General features: G+C 41.1%; 1 protein-coding gene across 1 annotated transcript in view; it reads right to left on the bottom strand.

Annotated features, from left to right (window-relative positions):
• LOC140454349 (uncharacterized) overlaps positions 1 to 21,551 on the bottom strand; it is a 134,647-nt gene that overhangs the window by 19,391 nt on the left and 93,705 nt on the right. Inside the window, exons 23-25 of the mRNA XM_072549057.1 lie at positions 14,361 to 14,507; positions 11,904 to 12,080; positions 4,059 to 4,149 (exon numbers count right to left, since the gene is read on the bottom strand). Of these exons, the coding sequence (XP_072405158.1) occupies positions 4,059 to 4,149; positions 11,904 to 12,080; positions 14,361 to 14,507 (415 nt within the window). The remainder of the gene's footprint in view (positions 1 to 4,058; positions 4,150 to 11,903; positions 12,081 to 14,360; positions 14,508 to 21,551) is intronic.

Here is a 21,551-nt window from a genome sequence, read left to right as displayed (position 1 = left end):
AGCAAATGTGACGCCACTGTTTAAAAAGGAAGGTAGTCAAAAGATGGGGAATTAACTTCTGTAGTGGGAAAATGCTTGCATCTATTATCAAAGAAGAAATAGCAAGGCATCTCGATTGAAATTGTCCCATTGGGCAGATGCAGCATGGACTCATGAAGGGCCAGTTCACTAATCTTTTGAAATTTTATGAAGACATTACGAACACGATGGGCAACGGGGACCCAGTAGATGTGGTGTAATTTCCACAAGGAATTTGACAAACTGCCGCTCAAAAGGCTGCTGCATAAGATAACAATGCAAGGCATTATAGACAATGTATTAGCATGGATAGATGATTGGTTATCCAACAGGAAACAAAGAGTAGGGGTAAATGAGTGCTATTCTCATTGGCAATCAGTGACAAGTCATGTGCCTCAATGATCTGTGTTGATATTGCAATTATTCACAATTTATATTGACGATTTGGAGCTGGGAACCACATGTAGTGTGTCAAGGTTTGCAGATGACACGAAGATGGGTGGGAAAGCCAAGTGTGTGGAGGACTGTTAAACTTTGCAAAGGGACATAGATAGTTTAAGGGCAAAAGTCTGGCAGATGGAGTACAATGTTAATTAATGTGAAATCATCCATTTTGGTAGGAATAACAGTAAAAAGGACTATCACTTGGATGGCAAGAAATTGCAGCGCACTGCTGTGCAGAGGGACCTGAGGGTCCTTATGCATGAATCATAGAAGGTTGGTCTGCAAGTGCAACAAGTAATTAAGGCGGCAAATCGAATTTTGTCCTTCATTGCTAAAGGGATTGAGTTTAAAAGAAGAGAGGTTATATTGCAGCTGTATAGGGTGTTGGTGAGGCCATGCCTGGAGTACTGTGTGCAATTTTGGTCTCCTTACTTCAGAAAAAAATACTGGCACTAGAACAGATGCAGAGGAGATTCCCTAGGTTGTATTCGGAGTGGAAGGGGATGGTTTATGAGGAGAGACTGAGTAGACTGGGATTATATTCATTGGAATTTAGAAGAGTGATGGGGATCTTATGGAAACATAAAATTATGAAGGGATAGAATAAGATAGAAGTATAGAGAATGTTTCCACTAGCAGGTGAAACTAGGACAAGAGGGCACAGCCTCAAAATTAGAGGAGCAGATTTAGGACTGAATTGAGAAGGAAATTCTTCCCCCAGAGTGTTGTCAATCTATGGAATTCCCTGCCCAATGAAGTAGTTGATAATGTTTTGAAAAGTAAAGGAATTAAGGGTTATGCTAAGAGGGCAGGTAAGTATAGCTGAGCCCACAAAAAGATCAGCCATGATCTTATTGAATGGCAGAGCAGGCTCAAAAGGCCAGATGGCCTACTCCTGCTCCTAGTTCTTATGTTCTTATGTTAAGCAACCTCCAGTCTTCTGACACCTCACATGTGGCTATCGATAATACAAACATCTCAGCAAGGGCCCCAGCAATAATTTCCCGAGCTTCCCACAGAGTTCTATGATACACATGATCAGGTCCAGGGGTTTTATCCATGTTTATGTGTTTTAAGCTGTCCAGCACTTCCTCCTGTGTGACATGGACATTTTCCAAGATGTCACCATCTAATTCCGCAGGTTCTATATCTTCCATATCCTTCTCCGCAGTAAACACTGATGCAAAATATTCATTTAAGTATCTTCTCCCATCTCCTGTGGTTCCACATGTAGGCAGATCTGCTGATTTTTAAGGGGCCCTATTCTCTCTTTAGGTTCTCTTTTATCCTTAATGTATTTGTAGAATTCCTTTGGATTCTCCTTAAACCTATTTGCCAAAGCTATCTCATGTGCCTTTTTGTCCTCCTGAATTCTCTCTTAAGTGTACTCCAACTGCCTTTATACTCTTCTAGGGATTCACTCAATCTCTGCTATCCATATCTCTCACATTCTTCCTTCTTTTTCTGGACCAAAACCTCAATTTCTCTATTCATCCAGCATTTCCTACACCAACCAGCCTTGCCCTTCATCCTAACAGGAACATACTGTTTCTGGACTCTCGTTATCTAATTTTTTAAGCCTTCTCATGTTCCAGCTGTCCTTTTACCTGCAAACATCTGCCCCCAACCAACCTTTGAAAGTTCTTGCCTAATACTATCAAAATTGGTCTTCCTCCAATTTAGAACTTAAATTTTTAGATCCAGTGTATCCTTTTCCATCACTATTTTAAATCTGATAGAATTATGGTCATTGACCCCAAAGTGCTCCCCCACTGACACCTCAGTCACCTGCCCTGCCTTATTTCCCAAGAGGATGTCACCTTCTCTAGTAGGTACATCCACATACTGAATCAGAAAACTTTCCTGTTCACACAGAACAAATTCCTCTCCATTCACGCCTTAATACAATGCAGAACCAGTTTATGTTTGGAAAGTTAAAGTCCTCTACTATTATTCTTAGAGATAACGGAGATCTCTTTACAAATTTGTTTTTCAATTTTCTGCTGACTATTGGGAGGTCTATAGAACAAACCTAACAAGATGATCATCCCTTTCATATTTCTCAGTTCCACCCAAATAACTTCCTTGGACATATTCCCAGGAATATCCTAAGTAAGCTGTAATGTTATCCCTAATCAAAAATGCCACTCCTCTCCTCTCTTGTCCCCTTTCTATCCTTCCTATAGCATCTATACCCTGGAATATTAAGCTGCCAGTCCTGTCCATCCCTGAGCCATGTTTCTATAGTTGCTATGATATCCCAGTCCCATGTTCCCAACCACGCCCTGAGTTCATCTTGCATTGAAATAAATGCATTTATCAGTCCTACGTCATTCTCTGCTTTGTTCCTGCTTGCCCTGACTATTTGACTTGCTCCTTTTCCCAACTGCACTAATATAACGTTTGTGTGGGTCTGCGTGGGTTTCATTGTCTGTGTGGGTTTCCTCCGGGTGCTCCGGTTTCCTCCCACAGTCCAAAGATGTGCAGGTCAGGTGAATTGGCCATGCTAAATTGCCCGTAGTGTTAGGTAAGGGGTAAATGTGGGGGTATGGGTGGGTTGCACTTTGGCAGGGCGGTGTGGACTTGTTGGGTCGAAGGGCCTGTTTCCACACTGTAAGTAATCTAATCTAATCTAATCTAATGAAATCATAAATCCACCTGAGCAGTTCTTACAAATCTCACTGCCAGTATATTAGTCCCCTCCCAATTCAAATGCAATCTGTCCTTCTTTTCCAGGTCCCTTCTACCACAGAAAAGATTCCAATGATCCAAAAATGTGAATTCTTCTCCCCTGCATTGAAGACCTAAAAAGCAACAGTAAGTTCTGAAAATAGTCAGCAGGTTTGCATTGTCAAGAGATAAACAGAACATTTCTGGTCCATGAACTTTCGTCATGATTTGAAATATTGACTCAGTTTCTTTCTCCATAGACACTGCCAGACCCACTGAATATTTCTAAATTTATGAATATGATTTCCGGCATTAGAATTCCCAAACTTCTTGCTGCACGGAGTTTGTTTAGTTGGTGCATGATGATTGCACAATGGTTTCAACATGTGATGGCTCAGTATCCATTTCTGAACATTAAACAGGTCCTTTAGCCTTCAAAATAGCAGGCAGAAACATGGCTGATCAAATCAATTAATTGGAATCAGTGCAATTTTAAGCCGATAAAAGCCTTTGCATAAGCAAATTTAGGGTTTATCATCTAATTGAAGCTCCTTCCGCAATATGCCAGGGTCCTGGGTCAGCCAGTGTATTTAAAAAACTAGGTTTATATGCTGCCTCAAAGGCTTATCTGAATGTGGATTTGAGAGGAACAGGACTGCTCCACCTAACTTCACATTAAAACCATTGGAGCTGTGGCTATCAGCAGTCAACATGACTAGAGAAAAAAACTGCAAGGTGAATGAAAAAGGTTTGCACAATATGATTGGTGAATAAAAAGTACAAAAGTCAATGACAAAAAAAGGAAGTAAAAAGATCAATTCATGAAAAAGAAGAAAATTGACTCATAGGCTCGACTATCAATCCTATTTTATGACATCGAGCACAGATAAAAATGCAAGCATTAAAATCATATTCATTAAGCAGACCTTTCTGTCCTTGCAATCCTGGATCACCCGGTTCTCCATAGTAGCCTTCAAGGCCTTGCTGTCCATCCTGTCCATTAATTCCTGGTTTGCCCTTAAAAACAGATTAAGAATTCAATCAGTTAAAAGTCTCTTACCAGATTAAATTTAGTAAAAAATGACAAACAACAAAAATTAGTTAAGACGTTATACCTGGTTTATGCAGAGAATAATCCAAATGGCCAAATATTTTCCAAAAATGTTTACTAAGTTCACCACTGACAAAAGAGCAACAGTGTATACTATCTACAGAATGCATTGCAGGAATTCACCAAGGCTCCCTCAACAGCACCCTCCAAACTTGTGACCTTTACCATGTAAAACCATAACCCTGGATTCCTTTACTGATTAAAATTCTTTCCATCTCAACCTTGAATATATCTAAGGACCAAACTCTACAGCCCTCTACAGTAAAGACTTCCACAGATTCATTTCCTCCTGAGAGAAGAAATTCTTCCTCATCTTTCATTAGACCTGTGTACAGTGGTCTGTACTGGGATCATGCCTGATTCTGGATATAATTACATTTCAAGGCTAGTATTGAGCTCAATTTCAGGTTGAGACAGTTTGTATTGCTCTACATCATAACCAGGCGGCTGATTCAATTGCAACATAAAAGCCTGAGAATAGATTAATTTTCCATTATCTGCAGCAGAAATAGAACATAGAACAGCCTGACCTGCTGTGCTTTTCCAGCACCACACTCTCGACATAGAACATTACAGCACAGTACAGGCTCTTTGGCCCTCAATGTTGTGCCAACCTGTGAAACCAATCTGAAGCCCATCTAACCTACACTATTCCATTTTCATCCATTTGTTTATCCAATGATGATTTAAATGCCCTTAAAGTTGGCAAGTCTACTACTGTTACAGGCAAGGCTTTCCATGCCCTTACTAGTTCGAGTAAAGAAACTACCTCTGACATCTGTCCTATATCTATCACCCCTGAATTTAAAGCTATGTCCCCTCGTGCTAGCCATCACAGGCCGGGGAAAAAGGCTCTCACTGTCCACACTATCTAATCCTCTGATCATCTTGTATGTCACTATTAAGTCACCTCATAATCTTCTTCTCTCTAACGAAATCAGCCTCAAGGTCTCTCTGCCTTTCCTCATAAGACCTTCCCTCCATACCAGGCAAGATCCTGGCAAATCTCCTATGAACCCTTTCCAATGCTTCCACGTCCTTCCTGTATTGTGGCGACCAGAACTGTACACAATACTCCAAGTGCGGCCACACCAGAGTTTTGTACAGCTGCAACGTGACCTCATGAATCCGAAACCTAATCCCCCTACCAATAAAAGCTAACACACCGAATGCCTTCTTAACAACCAAATCAAGCTGGATGGCAACTTTTTTGAGATCTATTCACATGGATACTGAGATCTCTCTGCTCATTCACACTACCAAGAATCTTACCCTTAGCCCAGTACTCTATTCTTGTTACTCCTTCCAAAGTGAATCACCTCACACTTTTCCGTATTAAACTCCATTTGCCACCTGTCAGCCCAGCTCTGCAGCTTATCTATGTCTCCCTGTAATCTGCATAATCCTTCTGCACTGTCCACAATTGCACCAACCTTAATGTCATCTGCAAATTTACAAACACATCCTTTTACGCCCTCATCCAGGTCGTTTAGAAAAATGTCAAACAGCAGTGGCCCCAAAACAGATCCTTCCAGTACACCAGTAGTAACTGAACTCCAGGATGAACATTTCCCATCAACCACCACCCTCTGTCTTCTTTCAGTTAGCCAATTTCTGATTCAAATGGCTAAATCACCCTCAATCCCATGCCTCCGTATTTTCTGCGTTAGCCCACAATGGGAAACCTTATCAAACACTTCACTAAAATCCATATCCACCACATCAACTGTTTTACCCTCATCCACCAATTTGGTCACTATCTCAAAGAACAAAATAAGGTTTGTGAGGCACAAATTACCCTTCACAAAACTGTGTTGTCTAGCCCTAATCAAATTATTCCTTTCTAGATGATTATAGTCCTTTCCAACACTTTACCCACAACCAACGTAAGGCTCACTGGTCTATAATTACCAAGGTTGCCTCTACTCCCTTTCTTGATCAAGGGAACAAGATTTACTATCCTTCAGTGTTCCAGCACTATTCCTGTAGACAATTATGATATAAAGATCAAAACCAAAGGCTTTGCAATCTCCTCCCTACTTCCCAAAGAATCCTAGGATAAATCCTATCAAACCCAGGGGACTTATCGATTTTCACACTTTCTAGAAATGCTAATTCCTCCTCCTTGTGAACCTCAATCCAATCTAGTCTAGTAGCCTGTATCTCAGTATTCTCCTCAACAACATTGTCCTTGTCCTGTGTGAATACTGTTGAAAAATATTCACTTACCACCTCTCCTATCTCCTTGGACTCCATGCATAACTTCCCACTGACTGGCCCTAATCTTACTCTTGTCATTCTTTTATTCCTGATATACTTACAGAAAACTTTAGTGGTTTCCTTGATTCTATCTGCCAAAGACTTCTCATGTTCACTCCTGGGTCTTCTTAGCTCTCTCTATAGCCTGTAACTCTCAAGCACATTAACTGAGCCTTCATGTTTCATCCTAACATAAGCCTTCTGTTTCCTCTTGACAAGAGCTTCAATTTCTTTTGTAAACCACGGTTCCCATGCTTGACCACTTCCTTCCTGCCTGACAGGTACATATGTATCAAGGGCAGGCAGTAGCTGTTCTTTGAATAAGCTCCACATTTCAATTGTGCCGATCCCCTGCAGTTTCCTTCCCCATCCTATACATCCTATACCTTGCCTTTCCCCCAGCTAGAACTCTTGCCTTGCTGCATGTACCTATTCCTTGTGCTAAAGTAAACATAACTAAATTGTGGTCACTATCACCAAAGTGCTCACCTACCTCCAAATCTAATACTTGGCCTATTTCATTATCCAGTACCAAATCCAATGTGTTCTCGGCTCTTGTTGGCCTATCTACATACTGTGTCAGGAAACCCTCCTGTACACATTAGACAAAAACTGACCCATCTAAAGTTCTGGAACTATAACATTTCCAGTCATATTTGGAAAGTTAAAAACCCCAAAACAACTACCCTGTTACTTTCACTCCTATCCAGAATCATTTTTGCAATCCTTTCCTCTATATCTCTGGAACTTTTCGGAGACCTATAGAAAACTCCCAGTAGGGTGACCCCTCCTTTCCTGTTTCTAACCTCAGCCCATACTAGCTCAGTAGATGAGTCCTCATCAAATGTCCCTTCTGCCACCATAAAATTGTCCTTGACTAACAATACCACATCTTCCCCCCTTTTACCACCTTCCCTGTTCCTACTGAAACATCTAAACCCCAGAACCTGCAACAACCATTCCCATCCCTGTTTTATCCATGTCTCCGAAATGGCCACAACATTGAAATCCTAGGTACCACCCATGCTGCAAGTTCACCCACCTTATTCCAGATGCTCCTGGCATTGAAGTTGACGCATTACAAACCACCTTCCTGCTTGCCAGTGCACTTTTGCAACCTTGAAACCTTATTTCAGACCTCTCAACTTCAACTTCCTGTACACTGGAGCTGCCATTCAGGTTACAATTCCCCCTGCTGAATTAGTTTAAACCCTCTCAAAGAGCATTAGCAAATTCTCACCCCCGCCCCACCCCGGACTTTGGTACCCCTCTGGTTCAAGTGTAGACCATACCATTTGTAGAGGTCCCACCTACACCAGAATGAGTGCCTATCATCCCTCCTACACTGTTGCCATGTGTTCAACTCCTCTCTTTTCCTATTCCTCGCCTCGCTAGCACGTGGCACGGGTAACAAACCAAAGATAACAATTCTGTTTGTTCTAGCTCTAAGCTTCCATCCTAGCTCCTTGAATTTCTGCCTTACATCCCCAATTCTTTTCCTACCTATGTCATTGGTGTCTATGTGGACCACAGCTTGGGGCTGCTTCCCTCCCCCTTAATTATCCCGAAAACACGATCCAAGACATTACGGACCCTGGCACCTGGGAGGCAACACATCAACCACAAGTCTCTCTCTCATTCCCACAGAATCTCACATCTGTCCACCTAACTAGGGAGTCCCCAGTGACTAATGCTCTACTACTCTCCCCCTCTTCCCTTCTGATCAACAGGACAGACTCTGTGCCAGAGACCTATATCCCTTGGATTACCCTGGTAAAGCGTCCACCCTAACAGTATCGAAAATGGTATACTTGTTATTGAAGGGAACGGCCACACGGGATCCCTGTACTGTCTGCCTGTTCCCTTTCTGTCCCCTGATTGTAACCCATCTACCTTTTTCCTGTACCTGAGGTGTGATTTCAACATAGTTGATATAGAAAGTATATTTTCCCTGGCTGCAGTTTCTTGAGCCAATGGACACAGTCTCAGAATAAAAGGCAAAACGTTTAAGACTGAGATGAGAAGAAATTTTTTCACTTAGAGGGTTGTAAATCTTTGGAATTCTCTACCCAAAAAGGCTGTGAAAGTTCAGTCATTAAGTAATTTCAAGACGGATGGATAGATTTCTAGTTACTAATGACATCAAGGGATGCAACAATAAAGTAACAATATAGCTTTAAGGTAGACGATCTGTGATAGTGAAACAGGCTCGAAGGACTGAGTAGCCTCTACTGTTCCAATGTTTTTATATAAATAATGATACTTCACTGCAAGGGTCTGAGATTCCTGCCTTTGCAGGCATGACAGAAACATTAGTACAATCTGGTGAAGATGATCATGGGTTTACATAGTAAGGTTAAAAGTTTCAATCAAATGCACATCCTTCATTGCTGCTTACAGTCCTAATGCTACAGGCTTAATCTTCAGTAGGTATGTTAGCACAGTATCTGATAGTGGTTTACACCTCATATCCTTTATTCTGGGTTAGTAGGAGTTATTTTAAATGCTCTGTCAAATAATGTTTGATATTCATGGTAACCTGATGAAATATTTTCACCTCACTCAATGCTTAGCTATGTATTTATGCATCTGGAGCATTGATACTTCTTGTACATCAATGTTCTGTATCTTTCCTTTCCACCTACACTTTCTCTATCTTTTCCATCCTCTGATCTTCCTTTGATAATCTCTCTGCCCTCACGTCCACACTTCCTCGAGAGAACCATGTTACAGTGAGTGCAGCAAGCCACCATAAAGACTGATACCTTGCCAGAAGTTATTGGAGATTACCACCTGACCACTCCAGATATGAAACCTCAACTTAAGAAGCCTGAAGGTCTGCTCAATGGTTGCCCTAATGAGCACATAACTTCAGTTATACTGCTTCAGTGTCTCTGCCTTAGCATGTTTAGAGATATCAATAGCCATCTCAATGATATCCCTTGTCCTGTGGTATTCATCCACACAGTTTGGAGACTTGTTTGAAGATCTGCGGTAGCCTGGACTGCAGGAGAATGATTTGAGTCAAGCCAGCTGCCTAGAATGCAAGCTCATATGTGAGAAAGTTCTTGCAGTGGATGCAGACAAACTAAATATTGAATAATGGTAAGATCCTAGGGAGTGTTGTGGAACAAAGAGACATTGGAGTGCAGGTTCATAGCTCCTTGAAAGTGGAGGTGCAGGTAGATAGAATAGTGAAGGTAGCATTTGGTATGCTTTCCTTTATTGGTCAGAGTATTGAGTACAGGAGTTAGGAGGTCATGTTGTGGCTGTACAGGACATTCTTTAGGCCACTGTTGAAATATTGCGTGCAGTTCTGGTTTCCTTCCTATTGGAAAGATGTTGTGAAACTTGAAATGGTTCAGAAAAGATCTACAAGGATGTTGCCAGAGTTGGAGGATTTGAGCTAGAGGGAAAGGCTGAACAGGCTGGGGCTGTTTTCCCTGGAGCATCAGAGGCTGAGGAGTGACCTTATAGAGGTTTATAAAATCATGAGGGGCATGGATAGGATAAATAGACAAAGTATTTTTACTGGGGCGGGAGAGTCTAGAACTAGAAGGCATAGGTTTAGGGTGAGAGGGGAAAGATATAAAAGAGACCTAAGGGGCAACTTTTTCACTCAGAGGGTGGTATTTGTCTGGAATGAGCTGCCAGAGGAAGTGGTGGAGGCTAGTACAGTTGCAACATTTAAAAGGCATCTGGATGGGTATATGAATAGGAAGGGATTGGAGGGATATGGACCAGGTGCTGGCAGGTGGGACTAGATTGGGTTGGGATATCTGGTAGACATGGACGAGTTGGACTGAAGGGTCTGTTTCCATGCTGTTCATCTCTATGACTCTAATTAGTTTCTGTTGATTTTTAATGCCACCTCATTTGGAGTGTTGATGACCACATGACTGCACTCAATTTCCTGCTTCAGTGGGATTCTTCACTGGTTGCAAGACCCATTGCACCCTGTGTGGCTGTAAGGCCTCATCGGTCATGAAGTTAATTTATTCTCCGATCCTAGTAACCCGTGATATAAAGCATTGTGCAATTGTTTGAGCTGTCACCAATGTCCACAGTTAATATTTAGGAGGAGTCAGAACTGAAGTAGTTCAAGGCCATAGTGACTCTGGTGATTGTTGGTAGGAAATGTTGACCGCAGCTCCTGTGAAAGCCCTCAACAATTAGGGCTGATATCTGTGAGCATCTGCCTGGAGAGTTACAGTCTCCTGCAGTGCGGGTGCTTAGCCACTCAAGGTGCCTCCATCTTTGGTGCTAGATCCCATTTGATGGGTATGGCTTCCCTGCCCTTCATCCCTTTTTCTCTGAGAGTACTGTGGAGACGCTTGTGTGTCATTACTAAGTCCAAAGTCCATGTGTGGTTTCCCCACTGAGAGCTTTACTATGTTCAGCTGGCTGCCCAGATATCCCTTGATAACTTGACCCTGCTCCATTCCCCTGGTAATTTCAGGAGGGCAATAAACACTGAGCACTGACTATTCATTCATCCCACTACCATTGACACCCATTCATGCACAATACCATTGACATTTTTCCTGACTGTGGGTAATTGCTCTCAACAACATTCATTTGGTCTGACTGATTGACAAACACACATACAACCCATGAAACTCTTAACTTCCTCCATTTTGACATACATTTCAAGTATCAAAATTGCCTTTAACTGCCAATTTAAGGGCCTTTTTTGGGCCACAAGCATGCAGTCCATCTGATGCTTTCCTTGCCATTTATAAAATTATGTTGGGGAATGAGTGGATGGGATCACAGTGGATATGTTATCAATGGCACAACACCCTATTCGATGTGTCCACTTGAAAGCTTTCCAATCCTCAGTCCTTTGACGCAGTGTGGGTACACTGCCAGCCTAAAGTTCCATACACTGAGCACAACCAGAAAGAAAATTAGAGGGAACGGTGCCAGACGTTGTCCATGGTTCTCAGCCCCAAGATTTGATCAGGGATATTGGAATAGAAATTGTATCTCATTACATTATACTATGTCGAGATGCAATGGGATCTTTCAGGTTCAACCACCCTGACCTAATGTAGATCAGATCATCTTTAAGTGCTCCAGGGTAGTCACTTTAAACAAGTTTCCTTTTAAAGAATAGACTAATGCTTTTGGCCCCTTTAGAGAAATTGGGCTTCCTCAAGTGACCTTGTTTCACTAGCAGGATATTTGGCTATTTCAATTATATATTTTCAAATAAAATGCTTATGATTGTCATAATTATTGCAAAGAGCCCTTCTCCAAAATCTTCTAATCTGCATTTTTGAGTACAGGTGATGATTTTATGCTCTTACCTGATCTTTAAAAACTGGCCTCAAAGCTAACCACATACTGAACAATAGTGCTGGTTTACGATTAGATTCCTCCAGTAAATATTACTCACAGATTTTCCAGGTTGTCCATTCTCACCAACTGGTCCAGGAGGTCCCATTGGAACATTTCCATAAAGTGGGCATGCATTGGAACACTTTTGTCTCACTAAACTTGCATATAGTGATATTTGTTCAAGAACAAGTTTTTTACAGACCTCAATCACATGACTGGCTGGGAAGACTGGCCCCTAAAGTACAAAAAAAACCTTTAGAAAACAATGCTACAAATATTCCAATAGCTCTATGATATGTTGTATTATTTGTATATCTGTATTAGATGAGCATGGATGATAATGTTCCATTGTACTCGGTAATGTTAAAATATCAATTATAATTTTTTACATTTTAACTTTTAAAAAATATTTCAATATCATTGAAAGATAATTATTTTATATCTGATCAACAAAGTTTTTTCTTAATTAAGTCCTTTCAGAAAATATTCACATGGCTGATCATCTTGCTCTGTATCTAATTCACTATTCGGAAATAATGCATATATGGGTCATGTTCAAATAATGATCAAAATCGGTGAGTGACAAAAATAGCCTTTATTCAGCAACTGCAGTAGCACAGTTCAGGGTGGCGATGGAATCCGAAGTACAGTTCTTACAATAGCTTCTTTATACACAGTTCATACATATATTAAAATTCTATCACTATGGTGCTACATAGTTTTATCCATTGTACACAAAGGTTTGTGTGACATTTGTCCTGGGGAATCAGGAGATTGTTTAAACATTTGTTAGGTGCTGGCTGCAACTTGGATTAGAGTGTCTGTCAAATCAGTTTAAGAGGTGTTAGTCCTTTTATCATTTAAGTTAGTAAGTGTTAGTAAAAATACTAGACCTATATGATCTAAATAAATTAGAAATTATACATGCACTGAGTATAAAGGATATTAAGCTGATTACCGCAGCTGGGTCATGATATTTTATTTAGGATTAAGGGCTTGATCGTTTCATTAATTCATTCAATTTCACGGAAGCGCTGTTTTGACAGTAAGTTTCTTAAAGGGGCCCTGTTTAATATGTATTTAACAAGTACATCTAGTTGAGAAAACTGTTTGATATTCTGCAATATATTAAGGTCCTGAGAGATGGTTGGTAAGGGCTGATTAATATTATAATGTTTCCAAAGTTTTGATTAAGTCATGGAGATGCGACGTTTGGAGAGTATTATTTATGATTAGGTTACGAAATTAACATTTGTTCAGAGGTAGCTTTTGATGCAAATAAGGACTGAAGGTGTAAAGAAGCAATAATGGGTTTGAAGGAGTGTTTTTATTTAATCTCTCTTGCAATTGTAAAATGCATTACAAAAATGCAGTTTTTTGAATGAATGAACATGCGTTATAGAAAACATGGCGAGTTAATAAAGAGTTATGAATGAATGGGAATGTGGTATTTGTGAATATAGTGAGTTGGTGAGTGAGTAAGTAAAGAGACCTATAATGCAATATCTCACAATAGCATTGTCGAATCTCTTAAAACACAATTGCCCCTGTTTGTAAGATTACCAAGTTATTGACAAGAATACTGATTTTTAAAATCTAACTTCATTATTAGAAACTATTTTTTTAAAAATTTATTAACACAACTTTATAAATATTTCATTTGTAGGTAAGTAAAGCGAGAAAACTTAGAAGCAGGGCATACCGCTGAAAGTTTGCCAAGGTAAAGGGTGCTTATGGCAAATTATAAAAGCTTGCTCACAACAGAATAAACAAGATCTTGAAGGTTGTCTGTGGAAAAATGAGTTGTGAAAGAATGGAATGTAGATCTTTCTCTCTTAGATAAGGAACCATAGCACATAAAAGCATTCAGATACAAAGATCATTACACAGCCACATAAATTATTCCTTGTTGTTTAAAAAGAGTATCTTCACACATTGATGAAAAAGATTAGGGTGAGGGCAGAACTAATTGGACAATTGCCAGAATAAATTATGTCCTGAATTTGCCTTCTTTGCAGTGGGCAGAGCATATATAGACAAGAACAATACAAGAGACAAGAGACAGTGGGAGGAGTGGGTGTGGGAGAGGGGCGAAGAGAGATAGAGAGAGGAGGAGGGTGGAAAGAAAATAGAGAGAGCTTGAAGACCAAAAGATCAAAGCTGTGAGCAAAACTACTTTTTGCATTCCATCGCCTTGATATTGACACAGGATATTTCACATTAAACAGATCACCACCAAAGTTTGTTGATATTGTTTATCTGAAAACTTGATAAGCTTGCCCTGACTTTGTCTTAATAAGTTGTTGCACAATTTGCTGCCAAGTCTTTTTCTTGTCTCAATTAGTGCCAAAAATACCAAACCTTATATTTTGTCCGTTTATGTTTCTGTAAAACTAATTTGTTCTTATATTAATGGTCACATGATAGAATATTTCCAGATCCAAATATACCACAGATGATTAGCTTTATAACATGAATGCACACAGTTTTTCATATCACTGTTTATTTCACTTACCGGAGGTCCAGCAGCTCCAGAGGATCCAGTCAGGCCTGTATCACCACGTATACCCTGTTCTCCAACTGGGCCCCGATTACCAGGTTTGCCAGGAGGCCCTCGTTTACCTTCGGGACCCTCTGGTCCACGATCTCCTTCATTACCATGCTAAAAAATAATGTAAAAGGTTCTTGAAGAAATATGCAAAATTAAAGAAATAATCAGTGATAATTTTATTGAATATTTAAAGTAGAAACTGTGCTAAGATGGAATCAAACAAAACTAGTTTTGATCCTGAGGAAGAGAAAAGGGGGATCAAGGATAAAAGTTTGCTCAAAAAACTTGGTTTTAAGGAGAGGGAAGAAGCAAAGGGACATGGAAAAGAATTCCAGAGAATCAAACCTAGACAACTGAAGACCACCATGTCAAGTTATAGGGTGAAAGAAGGGGAAAGTGAGGACTGCAGATGCTGGAGATTCAGAGTCAAGATTAGAGTGGTGCTGGAAAAGCACAGCAAGCTCATTTTTGACGAAGGGCTTTTGCCAGAAACGTCGATTTTCCTGCTCCTCGGATGCTGCCTGACCTGCTGTGCTTTTTCAGCACCACTCTAATCTTGAAAGAAGGGGAAGCCAACTCCACTTACCAAAGAAAGAGTAATGAGCACAAGTATGCCCTAGTCAATCCACTGTCTAATAATGCATTTTCCTTTTGGAGTTTTAAAAAATAGGAAACCTAACTGAATAACACTGGTGGCTCCAGCCTCAATTTTCAATTTAGTTTGGTTATTACTGCATATGTGTTCAGAAGCATGCCAAATGTAATTTCAGCTCCAATGCTTCCAATTTTCAAAACCGCTTGAACCTTTGTAAAATAATGTGCAGTGAGCTGATAATATCCCTATCTTACAGCAGCTGGCTGGGACTTCACCCTTCTGTTGATTTTCTGCACACTCCAGCCGGTCATTACCACCTAGCTTCTCTCCTGGGTCAGACCTTAGGCCCAGTGCACAGCTGTACACTCAGTCTGATGCAGACCATCCAAGTATTGAAGGGAATGTAGGTGGCATTGGTGAGGAGTCAGCACAAACTGATCAGACTACCACAGTGTGGCTGTTCTGGCTAAGGTTGGTGTCTGCCACTGGGTCTGGTGCAAGCTCAATAGCAGCCAGTTGCCTGAATCAAATAAACCCTAAGAATCAGTTAGAGAGCATCCTGCCATCTGCTACAACAATTCCAAGTCCTGCATAAATGTTTCAGTCTTTGTACGGCCTCTTTAAGGCAGTTCCTTTGTGTTTTGTTGATTTATATGCCATTCAGGTGTCCCCAGAGGTCCTGCTCACTAACTGGCTTTCTGCTCTGGATATCAGTGAGGGTGCTCAATCCTTGAAGAAGTGCAGCCTGTGGCATTATGGGTGGCTCAGCAGAAAGGCAGTAAAGTGTAAGGGTTGTACTAATAAGGAATTCTTATTTAGGGGCACACTCAGGCCCCTGACATGTGGCCAGCAACATGACTCAAGTACAGTTTGTTACACGAGAAAGGGGGTTAGCCGGAGGTCGTGGTCCACATTGGTACGAATGACATAAGTCATTAGTAAAGGGATGCAATCCCGTAATCTGAATTTAGGGTGCTAGGTAGAAGATTAGCAAACAGAACCTCTAAAGTAGTTACATCTGGATTGCTCCTTATGCCACATGGAAGTGACTGCAGAAATAGGAAGCTAAAACAGATCAATGTGTTGTTAGAAAGGTTGTACAGTAGAAGGTGCTTCAGATTCCTGGGAAAGAGTCTGGGGGAAGTGCCACCCGTCAAGCACGTGAGTTGCATCTGAACAGAGCTAGAACAGTGTTCCTTGCAGGTTATTTTGCTAGAGCTGTTAGAGAGGGTTTAAATTAACTCAGCAGGATTGCAGGGATCGGGAAAGAAGATTAGAAAGTAAACCAGGATGCACAAAATGTTGGGAGAGACAGAACATTGAAATAGAAAATCATAAATAGGTGAAGTTGGAATAAGGGAGAAAGTAATAAAGTCTACATTAGGGTTACATTGCAGGTATATGTATGAATGGAGCATAATTAATAAGACTGAGGAGTTGCAGGCACAGGTTAGCTTAAGTAAGGACAGATGTGTGAGATAAATGTTTCTAATTACAAGGTGTCCAAAAATAAGGAAGGAGGGATGTCGTTTTTGTTAAAGGAAACCATTTTAGTAATGGAGAAAGAGGATGTTTCAGAGGATTCAAGGACAGAATTAATTTGGCTACAGCTAAGAAACAAGAAAGGTGAAGCCCATTGCTTAATGTAATATATGGACCACCAGCCGGTGGGATGGATAAAGAGAAACAAATTTTCAAGAAAATTACAGAAAGATCCAAATGTCATAAACAGTGACAATGGGTGACTTTAACTGCCTGTACATAGACTGGCAAGGTTGTTTAAGGGACAGCGAGGGACAAACATTCTTAGATTATGTTCAAGAGAATTTCCTACAGTTGCTTGTGTCCAACAAAATAGAAAGCACTGCCTGATTCTTGCAAACGCAAAAGGCCAAGTAGATTGAGAGATTGGGGGTGGGGGGGAGGTGGGTAACATTATTGGTCATTCTTAATTTGGATCAAGAACAGAGGTGAGCCCCATAAGCTAGAACATGCCTAAAGTATATTATAAATTGGGGTTGAACCTCAGCAAAATTATCGGATATACTAAACAATACATTGAAGTCAGTCAAAAAATAGGATTCAAGGATGAAGTTGAAAGTGTTTACGGAGGAGGCCCCAAAATGTGATGCTTGGGGAGGAAAGGATTCTGAAAGAGCAGTGCCACACACATCAGAATTTCAATAATTAAATACTGCAAGTTTTAAAAATGAAAGTATAACCTATAAATTCCTTCCAAGTAGTAATATAAAGTTAAAAAGTTATATTTCTTAACCATTTACAAGTGACTATGTTAAGCTACAATTTAGTTGTGCTATTTCTCTCCAGTTAAAACATTTAAAAGATATTTGGATAAGTACATGAATAGGAAAGGTTTGAAGGGATTTGAACCAAATGCAGGGAAGTGTTGCTGAACAGAGAGACCTTGGAGTGCAGGGTCATAATTCCTTGAAAGTGGAGTCGTGAGTAGTTAGGATAATGAAGGCGACTTTTAGTATGCTTGCCTTTACTGGTAAATGCATTGAGTACAGGAGTTGAGAGGTCACACTGCGGCTGTACAGGAGATTGATTAGGCCACTACTGGAATATTGCATGCAATTCTGGTCTCCCTCCAATAGGCAGGATGTTGTGAAACTTGAATGGGTTTGGAAAAGATTTACAAGAATGTTGTCTGGATTGGAGGGTTTGAGCTATAGGGAGAGGCTGAATAGACCAGACCTGTTTTCCCTGCAGTGTCAGAGGCTAAGTGACGACCTTATAGAAGTTTATAAAAAATCATGGGGTTACGAATTGGCTAAATGGACAAGGTCTTTACCCTGGGGTTGTGGCTCGGGGGGAGGGGTGGATGGGGTCCACAACAAGAGGGCATAGATTTAAGGTGAGAGGGGAAAGATATAAAAAGGACCTACGAGGCAACTTTTTCATGCAGAGGGTGGTATGTGTATGGAATGAGCTGCCAGAGGAAGTGGTGGAGGCTATCAGTCACAACATTAAAAAGGCATCTGGATGGGTATATGAGTGAGAGTGATATGAGTCAAATCCTGGCAAATGAGACTAGATTTGTTTTGGATACCTGGTCGGTATGGACAAGTTGGACCAAAGGGTCTGCTTCCAGACTGTATATCACTAAAAGGATGGCAGGAAAATGGTAACTGAACAATGGGCTGCAGTCAGAGATGGTTTGGGCACTGTCAAGATAAATACCTTGCAAAGGGAAAGCAAAGAGAAACAGATTCAGAGTGCCTTGGATGACAAAGAAGATAGAAAATGTTAAAGAATAAAAAGTATGCTTATCCTGGTGTATGTCGTAAATAGAGTTAAAAACCAAGCTGAATACAGAAGGTTGGTTCAGGAGGTGAAAAATTAAGTACAAGACACAAAGAGAGATAATGTGAATAGACGGCTAACATAAAAAGAAGTCCCAACGTTTTCTATAAGCATCATAAAAGGGTGGTAAAAGAAATGAAGGATAAATTAAACTGGGATTTACATTTAGAGGCAAGCAGCATAGCCTGGTGGTAAATGAAAATTTTGCTTTTGTCTTTACCTCTGAAGTAGATAAAGCCCAGGCCATGGTGACAGAGAAGAAAACTAGAAAGATTTAAAATTGATAAGGAGATTGTAGTGGATAAATTTAAGGGTAATAAGGCACTGAGACCAGGTGAGATGCAACCAAGGATATTTATTGAAAGAAATGAGATTGGAATTTATAGAGACTTTAGCAATTATATTTCAATTTTCCCTGGATTTGTCGCTAGTGCTTAAAGACTGAAGAATTGTAAACAATATGCCTTTGTTCAGAAGAGACTGTAAAGATTGTCCCAGCAATTACAAACCAGTCAGTTTATTTCCAATGGTGGGAAAACTACTAGAAACAATTTTTCAAGATAGAATTATAGTCAAACGCAAAATGTGGATTGATGTGGAAACGTTAGCATGAATTTCTTCAGGGAAAATTGTGTCGAACTAACTTACTGGAACTTTTGAAGAGGTAACAGAGAGGGCTGATGAGGGTAAGGCTGTTTGAACTGTGTACACAGACTTCCAAAGGCATTCAATTCAGTGTCACACAACACACTTAACAGCAAAGTTACCTGTCATACTATAAAAGAGTTGGTAGCCACGTGGATACAAAAATAAACTGAGAGACAGGAAACAGAGTAAAGGTTGGAAGAAGGTTTGTAGTACAGTTCCCCATAGGTCAGTATTAGAACATTTGCTTTACATAAAAGTTAAGATGGCACTGGAGGGTGGCAAGTCTTTGCGCACTGTCCCCAACAGATCTTCCCCTCACATCTATTATAATCATCTGACTCTTTTGAATCTACATTTTAAGTCTGTCAGAATTACTAACAATGTTCTTTTATATCTACTTTCAGGTCTGGTGTCATTCGATTTTCAGGAACAACCAGCCCTCTGGCCTGAGTGGATCTGGTCCAACAGAGACCAGGACTTACCAATGTGCCTGACTGCTGACACTGGAGTTGCGACCACGGCAACAAAGAGACCAGCCACTTTCCAGCTTTTCAAAGGCCCGACTGGAATATCAATCAGTGACCTGATTCTGTAGCCCTACCCAACCTCAGGGACACCTGACATCAAGGCCTGGCCAGACAGAGAACAAGACCTTCCATGTGTCTAAGGTCACAATCATTGTCCAGGAGGACCTCACAGGACGCACCCACATACCTTCTGGAATGTCAAACTACCCACACCGATTCCTGGGCCTGACCAGAAACAGCCACTTACCCGGGAAATGTGGGAGATGTGCTGGTCTGCTCATGAGACTAAAACAACATGGTTTCATGTCCCTCACCCCAGTGTAGCCCTGGCAAACATACAAGCATTTGAAAACGAGTTGGATAAAATTAAAGCTAGACTTGTTTGTCAAAGAGAATTGAGAGGCTGTTGAGTGCTTTGTTTTCCAAAGATGTGACCCAATCCTGATTCATTTGACTATACCTTAGAACTTGAGGGTTTCTCAGTTCACCAGATGTACCGCACAGCATCCTCGGGCAAGGCAAGGGGCTGAGGAGTCTGTCTCCTAATCAACACCTCTCGGTAGTCAGATATAGTGACCCTGGCAAATTACTGCTCTCCAGACCTGGAATATCTAATGGTGAAGTGCCATCCCTACTACCTGGTGCATGAATTCACTTCTGCTATCCTGACAGCAATTTGCATCCCACCTCATGCTGAAAGGAAGAGTGCACTTGATGAAATACACACCGCTACAATGGCTTTGACCTGGAATACCTCAACACCTTGTTCATCATAGCCGGTGACTTCAACCAGGCCAACCAGATGAGTGTGCTACCATCAACTCATCTTCTGTCCCACAAGAGGCCCAAACACCTTGGCCATTGCTACACAACCAAAGATGCCTACCGCTCCAATCCTTGTCCGCATTTTGGAAAATCAGACCATAAGGCTGTACTCCTTCCCCCAGCTTACAAGCAGAAATTAAAGCATGAGTATCCAGTACAGAAAATCATACAGTGCTGGTCTGAGGCAACAGATGAGCTCCTACATGACTGTTTGGAGTTGGTGGACTTGTTCATATTCAAGAACTCAGTGGCCAGCCCAAATGAGTATGAGTATCATAGACTTCAGAAGTAAGCGTGGAGAGGACTGTGTGCCAAAGAAGTTAATCCAAGCATTCCCCAACCAGAAAAAAATGGATGAACTGGAAGATCCACTCCCTCTTGAAGTCCAGGTCTGAGGTGTTCAAGTCGAGTGACCCAGACCTGTACAGGAAATCGAGACACAGCCTTCGTAAGGCCATCAGGGACATCTAGAGACAATACCAGATTAAACAGGAGTCCCAGATTAACCAGATGAATACCAGTGGATTGTGGCAAGGCTGACATAACAGGTTACAAAACAAAGTTGAGTAGAATCATTGGCAACAATGCATCTTCCCTCAGTGAACTCAATGCATTTAATGCTCATTTTAACTGCCTTGGATGCATCTGTACCTGTGGTCACTGCTGCAGATGTTAGCTCAACCTTCTTTGAGAGTGAACCCACAGAATGTGGCTGGCTCAGATGGAGTCCCCAGCTGTGCACTCAATTCCTGTGCAGGCCTGCTGGTGAGAGTATTCACAGACATCTTTAACTTCCTTATTCTGATTTGTGGCTCTCACCTGCTTCAAGAAGACCTCTATCATCCCAGTGTCAAAGAAATGTCAGGCAGCAAGCTTTAATGACTACCATCTAGTGACTCTGGCATCCATAATTATAAAGTACTTCAAGCGGTTAATCATGGCACACATCAACTCCAGCCTCCCAGATTGCCTTGATCGCAAACCTGTCCCTAACCCTTCACTCATCCCTGGAATATCTAGATAACAAGGACACCTCCAATTTATTGACTTTAGCTCTGCCTTCAAAACCATAATTCCAACCGAACCCATCTCCAAATTGAGAGACCCAGGACTCTGCTCCCCTCTCTGCCAGTGGATTTTCGGCTTCCTGACCCATAGACCACAATCAGTAAGCATAGGTGACAGCATCTCCTCTACAATAATACTCAACACCAGTGCCCTGCAAGGCTGCAT

This window comes from Chiloscyllium punctatum, chromosome 3 (assembly GCF_047496795.1).
Source record: "Chiloscyllium punctatum isolate Juve2018m chromosome 3, sChiPun1.3, whole genome shotgun sequence".
Lineage (NCBI taxonomy): Eukaryota > Metazoa > Chordata > Chondrichthyes > Orectolobiformes > Hemiscylliidae > Chiloscyllium > Chiloscyllium punctatum.
The sequence above is the reverse complement of the archived record's forward strand: the minus strand, read 5'-3'. Positions and strand labels throughout refer to the sequence as shown.